The sequence below is a fragment of the Microtus pennsylvanicus genome, chromosome 11 (genome assembly GCF_037038515.1).
Source record: "Microtus pennsylvanicus isolate mMicPen1 chromosome 11, mMicPen1.hap1, whole genome shotgun sequence".
Lineage (NCBI taxonomy): Eukaryota > Metazoa > Chordata > Mammalia > Rodentia > Cricetidae > Microtus > Microtus pennsylvanicus.
Window position 1 is genome coordinate 93,747,894 of NC_134589.1, and position 23,819 is coordinate 93,771,712.

At 51.9% G+C, this 23,819-nt stretch overlaps 1 protein-coding gene across 1 annotated transcript in view; it reads right to left on the bottom strand.

Moving 5' to 3' along the window:
- Ppl (periplakin) overlaps positions 1-17,926 on the bottom strand; it is a 52,331-nt gene extending 34,405 nt beyond the window's left edge. Inside the window, exon 1 of the mRNA XM_075941925.1 lies at positions 17,656-17,926. Within this exon, the coding sequence (XP_075798040.1) occupies positions 17,656-17,717 (62 nt within the window). The 5' untranslated portion in view covers positions 17,718-17,926. The remainder of the gene's footprint in view (positions 1-17,655) is intronic.
- Positions 17,927-23,819: the final 5,893 nt, after the last annotated feature.

The following is a 23,819-nucleotide window of genomic DNA, read 5'->3' on the forward strand; positions in this document are numbered from 1 at the left end:
CACTCAAGAGGCGGAGGCAGGAGGATCAGGAGTTCAAGGTCACCCTCTGATTTGTAGCAAACTGGAGACCAGGCTGGGCTACATGAGGCCCTGCCTCACAAATAATAAAAAAAAATATAAATAAAAATACACAAGTAAGTAAATAAGCTGGGTATGGTGGCACATGCTCTTAATCCCAGAACTTGGAAGGCAGAGGTAGGTAGATTTCTATGAGTTCAAGACTAGCTTGGTCTACATATCAGGTTCCAGGACATTCGGAGCTACACTGAGAGATCTTATCCCAAAACAAACAAGTAAATAAACCAGTAGCTGAATGCAGGCTCACCATTCAACCCAATGTGTTCTTGCTCCTGGATCTAAACCTAAGAGAGCTAATACGGCTTCTGTCTGCCCAACGTTTCCATAACAGGTGAGAACTAGAGACAACTCAAATATCTATCAACCAATGAGGGGGTAAGTTACACGGGGCCCATCTGTATGGCTCAACCATGCAAGTCGTGCTCAGACACCTGCTATGATAAAGATGACCCTGTGAACATGACCCTCAGGGCCAGGTGCCAGCTGTGAAGGACACATTGGTGAGACATGTCAGAGTGGGGGCGGGGGTCCCCAGGAGTAGGAAGCAGATTAGGTGAGCTGGGAGAGGGTTCAGGAACGCTAAGGGTGGGGGCAGTGGCACCGGGGGTTGGGAGGGATAAATTGTTCTAAGTTACTTGTGCCGTTGGTTGTACATATCCTGAACACACTAAACCTCATGAGCTGCATCCACTCAGCAAGTGAATTGCAGAGTTAGGCACACTTTGTCTCATAAAACCCTTGCTAAAGAGACTGGCCAGCTGGGCATAGTGGCACACACGTATTTCCAGAGGCCTCAAGGCCAGCCTGGGCTACATAGGAAACTCTACAGTGTGAGACTATCGTAGGAAAAGTCAACACCAGATAACTAACAGGAATAGTTAGAGTGAGTCCGGGGTACAGCTCAGCGCAGGAGACCCAGGGCTCCATCCCTGCAACATAAACAAAAGTCTGTTTACAGTGGTTGTGAATACATGGTGGGGGGGTGAGACAGGGTCTCTGTTGTCCGGGTTTGACTTTAAACCCTTGGGACCAAGGGATCCTTCCACCTGAGGGCTGGGGCTGAGACAGGTGAAGGTACCCCTTTCTACCTGGGGCACCCGGCTCATGTTAACCATTGTCAAAATTTGTAAATATCAGGGTTAGTGATAATAGTAAGTTAAATTTATATTGTCAGCATGGCTAGTATTCATTTTCCCCGTAAATAAGCAAAGGTTTGGGGGAATGGTGCCATGTGACTCCCCAGTAGGAAGCTGTTGGACTCTGGCTTGCTGCCCCGGCTGCCTTGAACAAAAATTCTGCCAGTCAAATAGCCAGAGGAATTGCCCTCATGCCACCACCAGCCGACTAGAACACTCTGCAGTGACACTTCTGGACAACCACTCACTGATCAAAGCCAGCCCTCCAGCCCTGGAGCTGTGCATGCCATCTTTTGCTGTCACAAGCTTCAGTGACCTTTGGGGCTGAGAGGTGAGGCCAGGCTGAGTAGCAGAAGCTGGAGGAGCCATCAGTGGCCCTAAGAGGTCAGTGGCCAGCAGTGGCAGCAGCCATGACAGCAAAAGGCAGATATAGGAGCTGAACCCAAATGGCTGAATACCCCAGCCTGTCTTTGAACTAGCTTAGCTTCTTAGGGGCAGGCAACCCCAGCCACCTGGAAAATGCCAGTGAATGCTTGCAGGGTCTGACTGTCACCAGCCCAGTGGTGAGTGGCCTGGTACTTATGACACTGCTCAGGGATCCTGCTGTCCTCTGAAATAAGCGGCATTATTTATTGTAATTGTTTTTTGAAATTTTTTATGTGTGTGTTTGCCTATATGTATGTCTATGTACCATGTGTGTGCAGTGCCCAAGGAGGGCAGAAGAGGGCATTCCATCCTCTGGAACTGGAGTTATAGACTGATGTGAGCTTCTAGGTTGTGCTGGGAATCCAACCCAGGTCCCCTGGAAGAGTAGTCAGTGCTCTCAACGGCTGAGCCCTCTCTCCATGCCAGCTTTATTTATCCTGCTTTTACAGAGTGGAGGCTGGAACATTCTGTGCTTTTGCTCGGGTTTGGGGTCTGAGTAAGAGAGCGAGGGCCACGTGTGTTCCAGTGAGAGCTGTGGAGTTCCATGCCAGCAGCACAGGAATGTGGGGGTGGGACCCACAGGGCGGGACACAGGAACAGGCCTGGCAGGTTGGGCTTTTAATCTTACCAATGAACCACACTGGGCATCCACTCTTGATGGCCTCGATGGAGGCTGAGATACGGTCCTTTCCTCCACCCTCTTCTAAGATGTCCTGCCCAGAGTTGGCAACCACCTGGTTGGAACAGGGAAGCTGAAGCACTCCCAACCGCCTATCCCCATGCCCAGCCTCACTTCCATGCCCAGCAGTTAGCAGAGCTGTGCACACTGTCATTTTAAGGTGTCTCAGAAGCCATCAACTCTATCTGCCCACTGCCCAGGCAACTTCGGAAGTAAAGGCACCACCCAGGGTCACAGCTATGGAGGGGAAAGACCTGTGTCTAGAACCAGACAGGGCTCAGATCCTGGGCGCACCAGCCAACAATGGGCCTGTTCCTTTTGTACTGAGGATTGAACCCAGGGCCTCATACAACCTAGGCAAGTGCTCTACCCCTGAGCTACAGCCCCAACCTTCTTTTCAGTTTTTCGGAGATAGGGTCAAAGTTGTACCGGCTGACCTTAAAGTCACTCTGCACTCAGGCAAGGCTTAAACTTTTGATTCCCCGCTTCAGTTTCCCCTGTAGCTGTGATGACAGACCTGCATCACTATGCCCAGTGAACTATTTATCCCATGACTCTTCTCATCATCCCTACTATGAGATCGACACATCCTGCTGCCTAGGTAAAAGTTGCATCTGACATCCGAACTAAGTTTCAAAACATTCTGTATCATTTTGGGGGCACAAGGACTGAGCTGGGGGTTCAGAGCAGCATCTAAAGGCAGTAGGGTACCACTGTCTGTCTGACCACACAGGGAGCACCCAACATGCTTCTGGAATGCACGTGGGTGGCCTGGCCCCTCAGCAGTAATAATTCCCCTGGGGTCACAGATTCTCTGCACTGTCTCTCCCTCTAGAGTTGCCATTAAAAATGGAACTGACGCTGAACTGCCACCATGCTGTGTGTGGCTTTTCAGGTGGACCCTCCTCTCGGGGACAGGGCTTGATTTCTGCCATGCTGGTCCTGTAAGCCAGGTTCACAAGGCCAAGATGGGACTTAGCAGGGGTTCTGATACCTGTTACCAAAGCCAACACCATGTCACTGCTGGGACTCTGGCCCAGTGACTCCATGATCTCCATCCCACAATTCAGTCAACACACAGGCCTAGGTGGGCCAAGGCCACAAAAGACAAAGACAGAGGAACTTCCTTGACAGCTACAGGGGGTAGGGGTGGGGTGGGGGTGGGGGGTGCTGGTGCTGGGAAGACAGTGACATCAGACTGTCTTCTGGTACAGGGAGGCTCATGCTGAGGCCTGAGAAATGCTACCTCATAGTCTTGGCTCAGACTCCACTGAATGTTAAGGAGCAGGACCGAGATGGCTTCTAGGACTTTGCCGGCCCCAGAAATGTCAACCCAGGCCTGACTTGTGGGTTGGTACTGCCAGCTGAGAAGGTCTTCAAGTCCAGTGGGGTCCTCTCATGTCCCTCTCTCCTCTCCCCGGACGAAGTGAGGCCAGGCTGCTAGTGCCTCCTTGGAGCCTGGCTAGTGAAGTCACGAGAGAGGAGGGAACCTCAATTAAGAAAATGCCTCCATCCGTGTTATTAAGTTAAATAAACCAATCTGGGGGACAAAGAAAAAGAAAGAAAAAAAACAAAAACAAACAAACAAAAAAGAAAATGCCTCCATAAGATCAGGCTGCAGAGAAGCCTGCCCAGCATTTTCTTAATTGATGGGGGAGGGCCAGCCCACTGCAGGAGGTGGCATCCCTGGACTGGCAGTCCTGGGTTCTGTAAGAAAGCAGGCTGAGCCAGGCGGTGGAGGCGCACACCTTTCCCTGACTTTCTTCGTGAAGGAGTAAGATGTAGAAGTGTAAGGCAAATAAACCCTTTCCTCCCCAAGTTGTTTTGGTCGTGGTGTTTCGTCGCAGCAATAGTAGCCCGACGACAAAGACAATGGGGACAAATAGACATGACCAGGGCTGGGTCTGAGAACATGAGGACCTGACGAGAGCTTTCTGGGGACAGGAACAGGAACAGGTATCTCTTTGTATCCCTAGGGTGTATCTGGAGCAGAGCAACGTAGGGGGCAGGGCAGGGAGTCACGGGCTGTTAGAAGTTCAGCGGCTACAACCTGGCCTGCTCTATGCTGGGGATGCAGTGATAGTGACCGCCAAGTGAGAAACTGGAATCTGAGCTCCATGCTGTGTGATTTCACAGCACGGCTAGGACAGCGCCTAATCCTGTCAGTCCCAGCACAGACATCCATCAGAGGAGCTAGGAACAGGGACATCCACGGCACACCCAAGCACAAATGCTCTAAGACGGGACACAGATGTCTGAGAGACCCTGACTCATGTCCTGCTGGACCCCTGACCAACTGTTATTTTATGCAGGGTCACTGGTCCTTTACCACAGCAGGGGCGGGGAGCAGAGCTGTCTGTCAAGCACATAAACCAGTCAGATGCTTCCCATTTTAGTGCATTGTCAGTGACTTAGCTTCTCTGAGCCTTCTCTGGGGCATGGGAATTGCTAGGCTTGAAGGCCTGCACCACCAGGGGCTGCTCATATTCTTTCATATGAAGTCTCCCAAGTCTGACAAGGAAGTCATGTGACTTGGATGATGGGGATATGACTCCAGGAGGTTCTAGGGCCTCTGTGTAGGATGAAGCAAGCAAGTGCTGAGAGCATCCATCTGTCTCACTCAGGGTCTGGTACCTATAGATACCTAATAAAGTCAGTATTTGCTTCCAGGTACCTGCTCTACACACACACACACACACACACACACACACACACACACTGGGGCCAGGTCTTTGCCTCCACCTCCTTGACAACCTGAACCCCCAAATCCAGGGCTTCAGCCTTGCTTAGCCAAGCCCCGGTCTGACTGTAGAGGGTCAGTGTATGAAGATGGAGCTGGACATGAGCTGCAGCGACAAGGCCCCAGCACACAGGGCAGGGGGCTTGGTTTGTCCCCAGACTAAGAAAACAGCTTTCTCCCCAGAGCAGACATGCTGAGAGTCCGTTGCTTCCTAGTGACCCTGGAGAGGCCAGGTCTATGCCGCGCCCCTTACCCCAGGTCCCTGCCTGCCCAGCTTGTCTTTGCTCCTCTGCCTCTCCTTGGCTCTCTGTTCTTGGCATAGGCACCTGACTCTCCAGGCCTGAATCAGTTCCCAAGCACCACCCCTTGGTCCTGTCTCAGTTCCTCCCTTTTGGGGTTAATTCGGTCTTGATGAGTGTTGGGTGTGTGCAGGTGGGGAAGCAGGAACCATCTGAGCAGGAATGCCTGGAACGTGAGAGTGCACAGTTCCCCGGAACTGCTCACCTCCCCAGAGCCTCCTCCCAGCCCAGCCACAGCACATTCTAGGTCCCACTTGGCATTCCGGGTTCTACCGGCCTCTGGAACCAGGGATGGGCTCACTGGCTCCTGGGGCTTCGGGTCTTCTAAAGGCTGACTTGGGTGTGGTAGAGCCCCCAATCTGGTCTTCTACATAGTGACTCTGAACATAGCTAGAATGTCAAGAGTTAAACAGAGCACGCGCTAGGTGCTGGAAGCATGACCAGTCTTTTCATGTGTTATAATTTTCATTTATTACAATCTGAGGATCTGAGAAGGGTAGCACTATAGAGTTACTGGGGCTGGGCTTTCTCTTTCTTTTTTATTTTATTACATTTTATTTATTTGTTTGTTTGTATGTGCATGTGTGTAGTGTGTTGTTGGAGAAGAGTGGGCATGCGTGTGGGCGTGAGTATGTCTGTCTGCTCATGGGAAGGTGGGAGGACAACCTCAGCTGCCACTGCTCAGCTGCCTTCTAACAGTATTTGAAACAGGCTCATTCATAGCCTGGGACCTTACGAAGTGATGCATGCTAGCTGGCCAGCACGCTTCCAGGAACCCGCTGTTTCCATCACTGGGACTACAGATGCTTCACAGCACACGTGTTTCAGGGGTTGAACTCAGGTACTGACACTTGTAAGACAAACATTGTCCTGACTGAGCCATCTCCTCAACCCTCTTTGGCGGTTGGTTTTATTAGGTGTGTGCATGTGTATGTGTGTGTGTGTTGCTTTTGTTCTTGTTTTGTTCATTATGGCCTTCAGCTGACGAGCCTCCTGCCTCAGCCTCCCTATGGCTAGACTACAGGGTGCACTGTCACACACTACTTTTCAATGGCCCTCAGTTCCAGGCCTTGAAGATGTTTGGGGCTCATCAGCATCGCTGCACTGAGCAGGTACATTAAGGAACATCAGCCACTCCTATACCTCCCACATTTACACTTCCTACAGTCCCACACTCCTACAGTCCTATAGTCCTACAGTCTCACACACCTACAGTCCCACAGTCCCACAGTCCTGCACTTAAACATCCTACACTCCTACAGTCCCACAGTCCTACAGTCTCACACACCTACAGTCCCACAGTCCCACAGTCCTACAGTCTCACAGTCCCACAATCCTACAGTCCTACAGTCTCACAGTCCCACAGTCCTACAGTCTCACAGTCCCACAGTCCTACAGTCTCACAGTCCCACAGTCCTACAGTCCTACACCTCTTACACCTCCTACAGTCCTACACTCCCACAGTCTCACAGTCCCACAGTCCGACAGTCCCACAGTCCTACAGTCTCACAGTCCTACAGTCCTACAGTCCTACAGTCTCACAGTCCCACAGTCCCACAGTCCTACACCTCTTACACCTTCTACAGTCCTACACTCCCACAGTCTCACAGTCCCACAGTCCGACAGTCCCACAGTCCTACAGTCTCACAGTCCCACAGTCCTACAGTCTCACAGTCCTACAGTCCTACAGTCCCACAGTCCTACAGTCCCACAGTCCTACAGTCTCACAGTCCTACAGTCCTACAGTCCTACAGTCTCACAGTCCCACAGTCCCACAGTCCTACAGTCCCACAGTCCTACAGTCCTACAGTCCTACAGTCCCACAGTCCTACAGTTCTACAGTCCTACAGTCCCACAGTCCTACAGTCCCACAGTTCTACAGTCCCACAGTCCTACAGTCCCACAGTCCTACAATCCTACAGTCTCACAGTCCCACAGTCCTACAGTCTCACAGTCCTACAGTCCTACAGTCTCACAGTCCTACAGTCCCACAGTCCTACAGTCCCACAGTCCTACAGTTCTACAGTCCTACAGTCCCACAGTTCTACAGTCCCACAGTCCTACAGTTCTACAGTCCCACAGTCCTACAGTCCTACAGTCCCACAGTCCCACAGTCCTACAGTCCCACAGTCCTACAGTCCTACAGTCCCACAGTCCTACAGTCTCACAGTCCTACAGTCCCACAGTCCTACAGTCCCACAGTCCTACAGTCCCACAGTTCTACAGTCCCACAGTCCTACAGTCCTACAGTCCCACAGTCCTATAGTCCTACAGTCCTACAGTCCCACAGTCCCACAGTCCTACAGTCCCACAGTCCTACAGTCCTACAGTCTCACAGTCCTACAGTCTCACAGTCCTACAGTCCTACAGTCCCACAGTCCTACAGTCCCACAGTCCTACAGTCCTACAGTCCCACAGTCCCACAGTCCTACAGTCCCACAGTTCTACAGTCCCACAGTTCTACAGTCCTACAGTCCAACAGTCCCACAGTCCCACAGTTCTACAGTCTCACAGTCCTACAGTCCTACAGTCCCACAGTCCTACAGTTCCACAGTCCTACAGTCCCACAGTCCTACAGTCCCACAGTTCTACAGTCCCACAGTTCTACAGTCCCACAGTCCTACAGTCCCACAGTTCTACAGTCCCACAGTCCCACAGTCCTACAGTCCCACAGTTCTACAGTCCCACAGTTCTACAGTCCCACAGTCCTACAGTCCAACAGTCCCACAGTCCTACAGTCCCACAGTTCTACAGTCCCACAGTCCTACAGTCCAACAGTCCCACAGTTCTACAGTCCAACAGTCCCACAGTCCCACAGTCCTACAGTCTCACAGTCCTACAGTCCCACAGTCCTACAGTCCCACAGTCCTACAGTCCCACAGTCCTACACCCCTACACCTTTTTCCAGAGGAAGTTATCTGAGGCTCAGCAGACTTTAGAAACCTGTCCAAGGTCACACAGCTAAGAAACTGTAGTATCAGGATCTGAATCTAAGTAGCTGGGCTCCAAAACAACCTCCCCAATCCAAGGGGGACATCAATACTAAACCACATCCACCATATCCCAGACAAAGTGACAAGAGACACCAGGGACAAAAGGGTAAGGCGTTCGCTATCAGAAGTGACACAGTAATTGACATCTTGTCGGCATCTTTGTCAGGACAATTAATCCCAGGTAACAGGCAAGGTAACAATCAGTGGTGGCAAACTGAGGCTGAGTCATTCTTTCAGATGTGACCACAAGGGACTCCCCACCTGTCCCTCTAAACAGGACTTTCAAGTGCCAGGAACCAGCTTCACAGGAACCTGGGACACACACCCCACCCAGTGATGAAACAGGCTCCCTCTCTGACCCTCGGGCCGCCTGCCAAGATGGGTGTCATTGGCTTCCATGGAGGTGGAAGGCTGAGCTTCAGAGCCGGCTGGTGTGGTGGGGGCCTCAGTGATTCACCTGACACATCTGCATGTCTCTTTCCAAGAGGGGCCAATGGAATTGCTTTGTGGTGTTTTTTTAATGCAGTTATTATTATTATTAATTTTATTTGAGACAGTCTTTCTATTTACCTAGACTAGTCAGTAAATGTCTACACTAAGAACTGCAGTAGCCCAGCGGGTACTCCGTAGACATTCAATAACAGCTCAATACATTTCACTCCTGCTCCCCGACTCCTTCCATCTCCCTTCCCCTGTCACAGGCCCTGGAGACTGGACTTTGACCCAAGCCCCTGGAGATATGAGCTGTAGACAGGCCATAAAATGCCTGGTTCATTTAATGCCTATATCCAAAGCCCCAAACTTATGCAAGCCCTTGAATTAAGGGTTACAGATGGGCCCACCCTAAAGATGAGTAAATCTTTATTGTTCTAAACTTTATAGGTTAATAGGAGGGCTAAGAAAACACCCCAGTGATTATAATTTGGATGATTACCTAGCCTCATTATTCCCATTCGGACCTCACAATCCAACTTGTTTTTGTTTTTTGTTTTTGTTTGTTTGTAAAAACAGAATCTTACTTTGCAGACCAGGCTGGTATTGTACTTGCAATCCTCCTGTTTCAGCCTCCTGAGTGCTAGGATTACAGGTACTCTTATGATCTAAATTAATTGTGGAAAATATAGCTCAATCCAATAAAAATGAGTAAAGAACAAAGAAATAAAAAGGCGAAGCACTGTAAACAGCAACACAGAGTGGATCCAAACACATTGGTTATTACAATAGATGTAAATGACTTAAATTCACTAATTAAGGGACTGGGGATCTAGTTCAAGTTAGCAGAGTGCTTGCCTATCACGCACAAAGCATGGATTCAATCCTCAGCACCTCATAACTCAGGCATGATGGCTCATTCTTTCAATCACAGTATTTGGGAAAAGAAAGAAAGAGGATCAGGAGTCCATGGTGATCCTTAGTTACATGACAAGTTAAAGACCAGCTTGGGCTACATGAGACCCTGTCTGTCCAAAGACAGATGGCTATCCTTCCCAGGCTGGCCTGGAACTCACAGAAATTCACCTGTCTCTACCTCTCAAGTATTGGGATTAAAGGTGTACACCACTGCTGGTGGTGGCGCATGCCTTTAATTCCAGCACTCGGGAGGCAGAGGCAGGCGGATCTCTGTGCATTCCACGCCAGCCTGGTCTACAGAGTGAGTTTCAGGACAGCCAGGATTACACAGAGAAACCCTGTCTCAAAAATAAAACAAAAGGTATGCACCACCAGGCCTGACTTGTAAAACAGTTTAAGACATACCTGAAACTGATAAAAAAGACAAGCATAAAGGATCGGAAGGTGACGTTCCAGGAAGCAGCCACCGAGAGGGGAAGCATGATCTACACAGTATGATCTAAAGCCAGGACAGAGTATGACATCAACATCACTACTGTGGTTACTCCTGATTACACAGCCCAAGAACAGAGGGAACTTCTCAGGAAGGGTCAGACTTCATTAGTCTGAGATAAGATATATCCTGGTAGACTTCCTCAGGGTGTTTTGAAACACAGCCAGGGCTGAGAACAAGGAACTAATGGACAGCAACTTTTAAAGCTGAGTAACATGGATGAGAGAAAATTCCAGTCTCCACCGGAAGAAAATCTTAAGAGAAAGCCACATGCAGGGGGTAATTAATAAATGCCAGATTGATTAGCCAATTGACTGATACTTTCCCTACTAGAAACTTCTGTAGTAATTATGCAATAAATTCCCCCCACACCCAGTTATTAATCTTGGGGAAGTAAATCCTACACTGAGTGGGTTGCTGGGGTGGTAATTCCTGCTCTATTTTTAAGGCCTGAACTGTTTCTGCCCAGGGAAGGCCGCCCACCTGCTGGCCTCTGGGTGTCTGGTTCTCATTACCAACAGAGGTCAAGTTGCTTTGGGTCATGAAGCTGGTCTTGAAGATTCCTATGGTATTTATTATCTGGCTCAAGATAACCAAGGTGCCTCTGGGCATTAGGATGTCACTCTGAGGGGTAAATCATCATGACTCAGTTGAGCTAGCAGAATAGTACCAAAAGGCAGTGGTCACCCCACATCTGCCACCAGGACTAAGTGGGTGTCCTTCCATGGCCATATCATTTCTGGTTTTCTTTAAAAAGAAATAAACAGTCATTTATATTACTTTTCTAGACCCCCCATCTCGGGAATATATACATTTATTTTTTATTTTTACATATTTATTATTTTATGGGTGTTTGCCTGCCTGTAATCTATACACCACAGTGTGCCTGGTGCGTGAGGTGGTTAGAAAAGGACTCTGGACGCCCTGGGCCTGGAGTTGCATAAGGTTCTGAATCACCGGGTGGTATTAAGATCTGAACCCAGGTCTTCTGTAAGAGCAACACACATTCTTAACTGCTGAGCCATCTCTCTAGCCAACCAGATTTAAATATTTTTTTAAATATTTATTTATTTATTTTGTATGCTTCTGCCTGCAGGCCAGAAGAGGACACCAGACCTCATTACAGATGGTTGTGAGCCACCATGTGGTTGCTGGGAATTGAACTCAGGACCTTTGGAAGAGCAGGCAATGCTCTTAACCGCTGAGCCATCTCTCCAGCCCCCCCCCATTTATATTTTTAATACATCTGTTTGTCTACATCCAAACGTAAGTTACCAACAAAATTGCTTTGCGTTTTTTTCTTTTTAATTGTTGTTGTTAGTTGCTTTTGTTTTGTTTTGAAATAAGGTTTCACTATGTGACCCCGATTGTCCCTGAAGTCACCATCTTCCTGCCTCAGCCTCCCTAGCGCTGGGATTCTAGGCCTGCACCACCACACCTGACTGCTGTTTGTGCGGTTTAAAAAAACCTACTCACCTTTCACCCACTTGCTTTGCCTGCTCAGGACAACCCCACGAGGAGACAATGCGCCTTGTGGAAGCCCCTCTGAAGCTGTCTTTATCAGTCCATCTCCTGCTGGCCCTTGGCTATGCTTAGATGCCCCCAACTCCCCTTCATGTCGTACCCAGCGCTCTTCCTTGTGACCTCTTGTTTACTCTGCCTTCTCCCTAGCCCAGAGACTGCTCGACCTCTAGGTATTCCCTTTTCCAGAGAGAACTCCACCTTCATCTACTTACCTTCTCCATCCCCTAGCCTCTGATTTGATGGCTGCACCCTTCTTTCACTCCTGGTCCAGTGGGTTACCACACAAACCCAAATGACCCTGAGATAACACTGACTTGGTGAGACAATGGACTGGGAGGATGGCTGTATCCCAGTAGAGAGGCTTGGGGGTGGTGCTCCCCTGGGAACCAAAGTAAATCAGGGAGAAGACGCCACAGAGAAGGGGAGAGTGCACTTTCGGCAGGGGGCACAGCCTCAGCAAAGGCCTTATGGTTGGCTAGGAGGAGCTGGAGACAGGATAGGCACTCACGCTGTGCAGGGTGGCATGGGTTAGAGCAGGAATGCCAAAGGGCATCTGCAGCCATCCAAGGGCCCTAGCGGGTTCTCTGAGTTCTGGAGGCCGCAGGAGTGAGGAACCATTTAAGGGAGAATTGGGTAGCAGGAGGCTGCTCGGGTTTAGGAGGCTGGGACTACAAAAGCAGAAAGAACAAAGCCCGGAGGCTAGTTTCCTTTTCTGCTGCCTGGACAGGCTGAGGCAGGCAGGAGGGCACAGGCAGTGCCAGAGAAGTCCCACATTGCCTATAGGGGATTGCCGTACCCTGGGAGTGCCTGATCCCCATCCCCTCAGCTTTGGGTGTTAACTAACACTTAGGGTGTTGACTGAACTGTGTTTCCCCAAAACTCCTCCCCTCTTCCTCGCAAGGTTGGAAGGTTGGTTGCTGACAATGCCTGCCCACCATCTTCATTAGCAGTGCTGCCCAGGGGCTGAGCCCAGCTCTGTCCCAGATCTGCCAACATCACCTGCAGAGAGAGGCTGGACCAGGATGTGGAGGCTCCCAAGGGCAATCCCAGCACAAGGGAGCTAGGCAGGAAAACTGCCGTGAGTTCAAAACTAATCTGGGTCACACAGTTAATTGGGGTCAGCCTGGGCTACAGAATGAGTTTGAAGCCAGCCTGGGATATATAGTGAGTTCAAGGTTACTGTGGGCTACATAGGAAGTGGAGACCCTGCCTAAATCACCTTCTCCAATGCCATCCCTAAGAACAACGGGAGGGCATAGTAAGTAGCAGTCTGCAAAGCTGGAGTCAACACCCTGCCATCTGGCTTGAGAGTCCCTGGACTGGGCTGCCCCCAGCCTCAAGTACAGGGGTGGGATTCCTCCTCAGGCCCCAGCGTAGGCCACTTGTGAGTCCAGGATGGTAACATTCAGTTTCATTGTCCACCTCTGCGAAGTGGGACCCAGTCCCTCTGTGGGCATGCAGTCAGAATGACATATGACCATATCCCAGCCATGAGGCCCTGGTCAGGTGCAAGGGAGTCATGGGCAGCTGACTCTGTCCAAGACACCCAGGTACCTGGAGGGCGGCACACTTAGCTGACAGGCCCTCTCCTGAATCATTCTCCTTCCGGCTGTCATTCATCAGCAGGTACACGCATGGCCTTGAGTCTGCTGCCTGGCAGGCTTCTAGGCACGGGTTCCCAAAACTCAGCAGTCTGTAATGGCTACTTGCCCTGAGACTGTCCCATAGGTAGGCCTATCACACAGTCGATTTGCTGGTCCACTCAGAAGCTGGTCCGAGTGGTGTCTGTATCATCACTCTCATCATTCAGAGATGTGATTCCTCAAGGTCACACAGCTCAGGAAAGGCCCAGCTGACTGGGGCTTGAACTCACGCCTAGTGGACATCAAACACTGCTCTTTGCCACCAAAATGGTCAGGGTGCCCTCAAGACATGCTTCTTGCCCGCCCCTCTCTACACACAGGATCCTCCCACGTGGCCACAGCCATTAGTGCTGGTATTTTGGACTGCCAACGTGATAAGATCTAGACTCATTTTGAAAACAAACTTCATCGGCTCCATCTCTTTCTGCACACTGAGGGCGCAGGGGGACCAGCTGCCTCACACCTGCCACCAGTACTTCCCCACTGTGACAGACTGTATCCTAGAACAGTGAGCTAAGGTAAACCCTCCCCTCCTTAAGCTGCTTTCGTCCCAGCAATGAGTAACAAACACAGCCTTCTTGAAAGACTCAACAGGGCCAGGAGGTGCTGTCAGTCTCTGGGAGAAGTTATGAGGGTCAGGCGGGGTTGGAGGGGCACATGATTGGAGGTGGACATGTGAGATCAGTTCTATTTAATTTTTTAGACAAAATCTCCCTATGTTGATCAGGCTGGCCTGGAACTCACAGAGACTGCTCAAGTTTTTGTCTGTGGATTCAGCCTGACCCCAAAGCCAGATGATCTTAACTGCTCCACTTAGACATCTTTCCCAGGAAGCCCCCCCCCCCGCCCCGACCTGGATGCACTTCAACCTGACAACCTCACTTACACAATTCCAAAACACAGAGTGGGTGGGTTGCAGACCTGGTCTGGCCAAAACGATGCTCTGTCCTCCTGGCCCCATTAATCCAACAGTCACAAGGTCATACCTGTGTTTAAGCTTAACCTCATCTTATCTCCCACAGTGACGCCAGCAACTGAGTGCAGGGAGTTGTCTAGGTCTCCCTGAGCTTTGCTCCACCCCCTGGGAATAGCACGGTTTGTTCCTGGGTAGAGGGCAGGCACATCCCCTGCATTCATACATTTGTTTTCAAACAGGGCTCCCCTGCAGCTTAGGCTGCCTTCAATCCCTCTACATTAACAGAGATGACCTTGCACTTCTGACCCTCCTGCCTTCACGTCCCAAGTGCTCGGATGACAGGCATCAAGCTTGTTTTTGTACAGGTCTGAGACTCAAACTCAGGGCTTCATGCACGGTAGACAAGCATTTTACCAACTGATCTACAGCCCCGGCCACAAAGACCCTGCCTTTGTACCACCACCGCCACCATCATCATCATCACCACCATCATCATCACCATCATCACCATCACCACCACCACCATCATCACCATCATCACCATCATCATCATCATCATCACCTTATGCTGACACTCCCTATGGCTCTCACCCTTTACTCCGGGTCATTTCATTTAATCTTTAGCCAATATTCACAAGCAGACATTCTGCTATCCCCATCCCAGGCGAGAAGGTATCTCAGAAAGGTCAAGAATCCCCACTAAGCTGTCCAGTCTGGAGAAAGGGAGCACGTGCCCTCCAGTACCTCCCTGTTAGTCTAGCTGCTGTCCTTGGTGACCTGCACCACTAAACCTGACCCTGTCATTAGATCAGGTGTGAACACCAACTTCTACACCTGTCATTAGGAACCAGGGCGACAGGAGCAGCGGGGTTCACACCCTGCCTAGCACCCCTCAACCCCTGTCAGCTGCTAAAAGGCAGACAAACAGGGAGAGTGCCTCTCTGTCCCCTGACAGGGACTTGTACTGTCCAAGTCCTTCGATGCCTGGGTGTAAAGTTCCTCAGGGCTGCTGGGTCCCCTGAGCTTGGGAAAATGCTTACAACTCTTGCTTTGGTACTTCTGATATGCTGGGAATTTTTTTCCTCCAGCCCTCCACAGGTGAAATGCTGATCATCCCATACTTTGCAGGCAGGAAAACTGAGGCTCAGAGCTTCCCACCAGCATATCAAGACCAGGATGAGCAGCAAGCCTTCTGTTCCCTGGACCCGAATTCCTTCCCCGAGGACTACACTCTCCCTGCAAGAGCGACAGAGAAGCCACAGAGAACGGAGTGAGGGAAAACTTAGTGGGTGTTCCCCATGGCTAGCATCTAAAGTTTAGAACAACAAGGGGACACACACCATCACCACCACGCCATCATCATTGTGCCTGCTACAGGGCTGGCTGGACACCAGCCACTGCTACAGAAATTCTTGTAATCCCAGTTATGGGGATACTGAGGCAGGAGGATGGAGTTCAAGGCCAGGCTGGGCTTCACAGGGGTTTTCAGGTAAACCTGAACTACACAGCAAGTGCCTGTCTCAAAAAAAATCAAAAAAAAAAAAAAGAAGAAAGAGAGGGGAGAGGGAGAGAGGGAGGAAGGGAGAATGGAAGAAAGGAAGAAAAAAAGAAAGAAAAAGAAATTGAGTAGGTATAAGGTGGGCCTACCACAGTTTTGTCAGGAACTAGCCCTCCAGCAAGGGTGAGAACAAACAGAGGGCATCCTGAGTTGGGAGCCCAAAGGAGGCTTCACCCTGTCCTGGAGCAAGAGACTTCTGAGCTGAGACCCATGCCAAATCTACTAGCCAAGGACAAAGTGGGTTGCCTTGGTCAGCAGGAGGGCAGGACTCCCGTACTTAAACCTCAGTGCCCCCAGAGTCCCTGCAGCTGGAGAAGATGGAGCTCTTCCTTCCTCCCTTCCCTGATCTCTTGGCTTTGCTGTTAGTCCAAGCCCAGGCCTTCCGGGCTGGAGGGCTGGGAGTGTGGGGTGGGACCTGGCCCAGCTCCTGGGATGTGTGACTCTTCTGTTGAGGACCATAGGGGCCTGACCCTTGTGGGACTGACACGGAGTATCTGATTGTGCAATACTCAAGAGAGGAGCACAGGGACTGGATGGGACTCTAGCTGGGACTGACAGCCAGCTGGATCAGACACAGAGGAACAGTACGAAGGGCCTTGCCCAGTCTCCAGGGTTGTGAAAGACAGGGTTGATGAGGGGAGGGCAGAAGAGGGGAGGGGACCTCTGAACAAAGGAAGAAATGACTGAGCTTCAACAGCCCTGTCCGTGGGACAATGGGGCAGCAGAGCTTTTGAAAGCACAAGATCTTGAAGGCCACACTTCAGGCTGCGGTGCCCAGGGCACCTGTCTCATAAGTAGTCTGGATTGAACAGCAGAGACAGCCAATGGGGAAGCTCCGGGCCCAGAGTGGAATCTCTTGCCTCCATCTGGAGTTTGGGGAGGGGGGCGGAACTGCTCTTGGGCCAGTGGAGGAGGAATCTCTCAGCCAGGTGAGCTGTGACATCTGTCTCTTCTCATCTGCCTGAAGTTCTTTGGGGGAGGACCACCCCCCACTTCCCCTAGGGAGGTTTCAAGGCTGAGGCACGAGTTCCACCCCCTCCCTCAATCTCAGCAACTCCACCAGTCTCCCCTAAACCGGTTATTAAGCGAATGAATACATTAGGCTTATCAAAACCGACGTGGGCTGCTTCTCCATCCAGACGCATCAAGACATGTCATTCGCTTCTCGGGCGGCCCTGGGAACCCAGGGATAGCAGACGCGGCCAGTTTCGGGGCTAGGGGGGTGGGGAAGCCAGGAGCCACACCCCTCAGAAATCGTGCTGTGAGAAAGAGGCCCGTCCCCACCCAGCCGGGCTGAGCGGGGACTCCGGAGAGCCTGGGAGTGACTAAATCTGGACTCCCGCGGCCCCTGCACCCACCGCGGCCTTTGAGTGCTCCAGCGCAAGTAGGCAGGTGCAGCCGCGGAGAATTAGGACAGGTGAGCCACCCTTGGAGCCACCGTCTCTCGCAGTCCAACTCCAGCCGCACCTGCTCGGTCTACAAGTCCCTCGGGGGAGCACCCTACACCCAGCTTATTTTCCTAGAGTTCCAGGGTGGCCACACAAAGCTTCACAACCGAGATTCCAGGCTCAGGGCAACTCTACAGCTTGGGGTACAGTCAGTGCTCTGTACTCCCTCCCTACTCAAGCACCCCCCATCTAGGCCTCCAAGTAGCGCATCCTGGGACTCTAATAGAGTTCCTTGTGTTTCCTTCACCGGTCCCATCCCGCCAGAGCAGAACTTCCCAGCTCCAGAGGGACCTCCGCCTGGCGTTTCCACGCATCTCCAACTCCTGGCTCAGCTCTGAGTCTCGCGCATCCCAGCCCAGGGTGCCCCCTCACCTCCGGGTTTGCACCGTTGGGCTGTATTTGCCTTTGTTTTTCTTCCTGAAGAGCGAGTGCATGGTGGCGCTTGGGACGGAGGGACCTGGGACGCAGCGACAGGCCCGGCGCGCACCGAAAGCTGGCGGCGGGCTCAGGGGAAAGGCAGCGGCGGTGGCGGCGGCGCGCGGAGCCCCTAGTGAGGAGGGCCGCGACTCTGGGTCACTACTGGGACAGGGCGGGGCGATCGACCGCCACTCGTTTGCCAGCCGCTCCCCAGGAAGGTGGCGCTTACCTTGCAGGCGGGGCTTCAGGCGCGCTCCCTAGGTCCCTGCCGGACACCGCCCCCGCCGCCTGGTGCAGCAGAGTCTGCGCAGCCAATAGCCAGAACCGGGACTCCCAGTCCACCTGCGCCGGCACACGAGGCCGCGCCCATCATGCACGTCGGGCCTGGCGCGCCCTCTGGCTGAAGGGCTTACCTGGGCTTACCAAGACACCAAGACACTCCTCTTTTTGATGACTCCCCAGCTGGAACCTCAGACAGATGTGGGAGACTGAAGGTGGTGGTGGGGTCCTTGCGCCCTGAATGGTCAACAAATCACATTCAAGGTGGGGGCAACGTGAGTGGTAAGGGCTAAAGCTACCACCTACGGCATGGTACTGAATTCAGATTCTCTGGACACCTATGGCCAGTCAAGATTTCTCAGTGCCAGGTTTTACTTATTGCCCTCTGCCTCAGTTTCTCCCTTTGTCAAAGGATGATAACGATCCACATCCGTAAAGGCTGTAGGGAATTTCTGAAGCTAAGTCACAAAAGAGCTCGGCACACAGTGCCAGCCCAAACAAGCACGAAGCTTGGCCACTACTGTCACCCAGGCCAACTGGGGAGGACATAAAAATCCCTTGAAACTTTCATAACCCCGGGCCCTGGTATATGATAGAGACTTCATGGTGGGTCATAAAAGCTGCTTAGTTCTGGCTGAGCATAGCAACGTTGCACAATCCTGCCAGCATGTCCTGGGGTGAGACAGGATTGGGGACAGAAGGCTGGTGGAAACACGGAGCTTTCTCCCATTCCTAGCTGGACCCGCATCCCACGAGCTCACAGCCCGCAGCAAGGGACGCATCTCTGTTTGTGTTGACTGATGGAAAACTGAGCCTGGGTAGGAGTGAGAGTGGAAGAGACACCCGGGAGTGCTCAGTGCCACCCTGGGGCGGGGAGCAGGGGGGTGGGGAGCAGGGGGGTGGGGGTAGAGAGTGGGGTGGGAGCTCATCTGGGAAGATGCACTCCGGAGAGACTTCACAGACAGCCGAAGGGCTTCGAGTTCAAGTCGGTGGAAAGGGCCTTGATCATGGCAGCAAGAGACTTGGATTCAAGTTCAGCTGTCTGTCTCCAGTCTCAGATCTACGGGTTTAAAATCAGGAGGTTGGTGCTGGGGTGGGGGAGGGGAGTCTGGCTCAGCAGCTAAGAGAACACACTGCCCATGCAGAGGAGCCCTGTTAGTTCCCAGCACCGCAGATCTGCTGTCTTCTTTTGGGCTCCACAGGTATCTGCTGTCACCTGCACACACTTTGCACACGCCCATGCATGCACCCACTCATACACATAATTTTAAAAACAGAGTTTTTGAACTCTAGAGGTTGAGGCAAGGAGTGCAGAGAGCTGGTAGGTGGGAATACTTGTACAATATGCTTTTGTATACATGGAAAACTTCTGGAAGGACCCATGAGAAATTGTTAGCCTTGAGTCCCCCGATAGTGAACAAGTCTTCAGTGGGGAAGGAGGGGAGGCAGCCAGGACAGACCAGTGTTTGAATCTTTACTTGGTCTCTTTTCAGCTGTGGGGAACAATGAGCAAGACCCTTTTGCCTCTCTGGGCCTCAGTTTTCTCCATCTGAGAAGTGGATCAAAGCAGAGTGACTGTCATGGGATGAGACCCTTCATAGTGAGTCCCTAACACAGACTGTTTGTGATTAGAGAACTCAACAAAACTAGGGACAAAATCAGCTCCTTGGATGCCAGGTACAGAGCTCTGAATAAAACTCCAGATTTCCCCAAACACTCAACAATTCCTGGGTGGATGAGTGGGTGGATGTGAAGTGGTTTGGGGAAGGCGGTGCACAGGGAGCACCAGGCTCATAAGCCTGGAGCACTGCAGAGTAACAACAACAACATTGATAGCATCTTACTCAGGGTCTCATCTCTGGTGATCAATTCTCCTGAGCGCTCCCTGTGAAGTGAAGCCCGCGGGACTCCCTGCTCAGGAGGGACCTGGTATCCTGGCTTTTTCTCTTGGGAAGGGAAGCCATACTGAGAGTCACAGTGCCTGACTGGTCTGTGGCCCCATCTGCCAGCTGCATGTGCCCCAAATCTGGACACCCCTCTTTCTACCCACCACAGTTTCCACTCCCAAGCTCAGGGCAACTGGGCCTGGTGCCCACTGACTCAGCTGGGCCGAGTCCAGGAGTGTTGGAGGGAATTAACAGATTAAGGGAGGAATTCCACTTGGCCCTCACCCACCTTCTTACTCTACATTCTAAAACAGCCTGCCCAGGGCCGGTGCAGCTGTGTGTATATGCATGGGTGTGTGTGCACGTGTGTATACATATCCCACGCACATCTCTGGGCAGGCAGGATGGGGTGGGGGATCTGGCCTCACTCATACATCCTCTGGGGGCCAGATGGGGTTAGTTCGGCATTGCCAAGCTGCCTCCTGCCAAGTGACTCATCCCCTCTGCTGTGGCGGGGGTGGGAGGCCAGCACTGGGGCTGGGTGGATACTTGTTCCAGGATGGTCAAACCTCATGGAGGAGGCACCTGCCGGGCCAGCCAGTGCTCAGCAACCAGTGACCCTTGGCCTCTCACACCTGTCGCTTTCCAAAGCTGGAAGGAGGGACTCCTTTGTTGCAAGGGTCACCCACGCCCTCTTTGTGCTTAGCATTTCCCCAGAAGTTGGAGAGGAATGCACACTGGGCACTCACTTTGAACCAGTTTGAAACAGGAAGAGCAGCATTCTCTCAGCCGGGGAGCAGAGGGCCATGCTCACAGGACCAGGATGAGGCCTTGTCCTCCCAGGGTGGAGGCCCAGGTCCATCCTCTCATATATTGTTCCTCTCGCATCTCCTACCTGGCTCTGCCTTCACCTGGGGAACACTTATGATAGAGATTCCAGTCAGGCATAGGCCTGTCACTTCAGCAGAGGCTGAGGCAGGTCCACTAAAAGTTCAAGGCCCACCTTGGCTCCAGAATGAGTTCAAGGCTATCCTGAGTGACTTAGCAGGACCCTGTCTCCAAACACAGACTAAAAAGAGCTGGTGGTGGGCGGAGCTCCGTGGTCTACTCTTTGCCGGGCATGCGGGAGGCCCCACGTCCAATTTCAGGTTTCTCTCCCTAAGATTATGACTGAATGGGTCTTTAGAGAACCCAAGAAACTGCATCTTATCAGCACCACGCTCTACCCAGTGAGATAACCAGCAAGAAGAGCACTGCTCTGGGACACAGAAGCAAGCAGTTAGGGGACTATCTGAAAAACACAGTTCAAAGCCAGCCTGGGTTTGAACCCTGGCTGTGTGATCGCAACAGGGGCTTAACCACTCTTTACCTCCTATGTAGGGAGCAGTCCATGCAAAGGGATGCTTGTGTTCAGAGCCCTAGGTATTGAGGTCTCTCTCCTCCCCGCACTCCCAGAGGGCAGGAGGGGGCTGGCCTAGCTTTGCCCTGTATTGTGTAACATATTTACTTTTCTTGCAGGACAATTCTTTGAATGGAAAGTCAAGCTGGCCCTTCAGCTCACATGGGCTGACTCATACCTAACCCCGAGCTGTTCCCCCCTCCCTGGAGCTCCCCATAGTTTCCCCTTGGCAAGAGGGGAAGCTGAGCTCTGGAAGCAGGCACAGAAGAGGGTCCAGGATGACTCATTGAGCCTTCTTGCTCCTGAGTCACCCCTAGAGTATTCACCTCAGGCTCTCACCCTCTGGGGCCCCTGTCAGCCTCCTCCTGCCTGATGGGTAGCCCTGCCCAGAGGTCACTGCTGGAAGACAGGTTCCCATGACTCTCTGCTACCCTCCCTAGACTCAGGTATGCACCTGTACAGTTGTGTATGTTGCCAAAATATGGAGACAACTCCCACTATGGTTGAATGGTGATTGCTCTGAACCCTAGGGCCCTGGCCTTCTCCCTACATGGCCTAGTCACAAAGGGACGACTCTGAAGATCAGAAATCTCACTCCAGGACCACCCCTGGTTCTCTCTCACTCACCATGAGGGTTTCTCTGCAAGGAGGTCACCCTGCCAGGGCGGGGTGGCTCTAGGTGGGGCTGAACAAGCTCTGCCAGGCGCAGCATCCCTGCAGGACAGGCTGCCTTGCCTCCTGTCCACGCCCAGCTGCTTCTTCCTGCCTGCTGCCCGCTCCTCCCCTTGTGAGCCCTGCTAGGCTCATGCATACCAGACCAGTGCAGCTGCATTCTTGGGCCAGTGTCTAGGGTGTGAATGACCCTGGGTCTGGTCGGGTCAGAAGGTCAGGGCCTTGTTCCCTCCAATGCCCAGAATTCCAAGTGATAGTCAGGCTACAAGGCACAGACCTAGAAATTAAACCAGATACAGTATGAAGCCCATCTGGGCTCAAAAGCCAGGTTAGCCCTGCTCCCAGATCTGTGACCTCTGGTGGGGAGATGATTTGCCCTCTGCTAAATGAGAAGAATTTGGGAACTGAACTGTCGAGTCTGAGTTCTTTCATCTCCTTGTGGTGTGACCCTGAGCAAGTATCTTCAATTCTCTGAATCCCAGTTTTCACACCTGCAAAATGGGAGCATCCGGATACTAACTCCATAAACTCAGTGAAGAGGCAAGACAATGTCAGGTAATGAAAAGTACATTCTCACAGCGGCGTTCTGATGCGCCTTGACTCGAGCGCCCGGCTGCCAACCCTGACGGAAACGATGGAGGAGCTACTTCCGCTCTGTGCCTTTCAGCTGTAGCTGATGATCATGACATGCCTCTCAAGGCATCTCCTGGAGGCTCAGGACCATGTGCTGGACCAGCCCCCTCATCCCCACTGTTGCCAGCACTAACCACTTGCTGGACAAAGATTATGTTCAGTCTTCTCACTGTGAATGAATGTGGTCCCAGGGAAGACCCCCAGAGCTCCAGCCAAGAGTTAGAGAAGAGGTCAGATAGAGCTGAGGATGACCTTGGATTTCCAATCCTCCTGCCTCCACCTCCTAAGTACTGGAATTACAAGAGTACCTGGTTTGTGTGGTGCTAGGGATGGCAGCCAGGGGTTTGTGCGTGCTAGGTAATTACTCGGTCAGCTGCGCCACATCCCCAGCCCATCACATCACCCAATACTTATTGAGCAGATATTATTTGACAAGTCAAGTTCCGACTCCTCGGTACGTGATATCAGGGTGGAGCCCTCAGAGGGCTTTGCTGTGGAGAAGCAGGGAGAGGATAGAGATGGGGTAAGTTCAAGGTCCCCAAAGAGCAGCCCAGCACAGGAAAGAGCTATGTGTACAAAGATGCTACTTGGGGGGGACTGGAAACACTGTGGGGAAAGTGGTCAGACCTAAGGCTGAGGGTGTTGGGAAGAGAAGACCCTCACTTATAGGTACAAGGTCCTCATGTCCTCCTGCATTACTTGCCAAAGAAAGAGGTGGACCCATGGCCCCTTGTGCTTCCTTCATGGGCAATGATCCATTTACATAGCACCTTCTGTCCATCCAGCCCAGGGGTTACAAGATCCATCCTGTTTGAGGAGCCCTTCCCACTGGGAAGATGGTGGAATGGAAAGCAGGCAGCCACATTGTCCCTTTCCTCGCTGTGTCCATGCATTTGTGTATCTGTGTGTTTGGGTGCATATTTATCCATGGGTGCCCTGCACACACGAGCATGTGGAGTCAACCTTGGGTAGGTGTTCCTCGGCACTCTCTACATTGGTTGCTTTCTGTTTGTTGTTGTTGTTGGTTTGTTTGTTTTGTTTTGCTTTTTGAGACAGGGTTTCTCTGTGTAGCCCTGGCTGTGCTGGAACTCTGTAGACTAGGCTAGCATCGAATCAAACTTGGATATCAACCTGCCTCTGGGATTAAAGCCATGTGTCACCTCCACCTGGCTCAATATATTGTTTAAATGGGGCTGGTAGAGCTCATTGTAGTTTCATTGCTGGGAGATAGAGACTGGCAGATCCCTGGC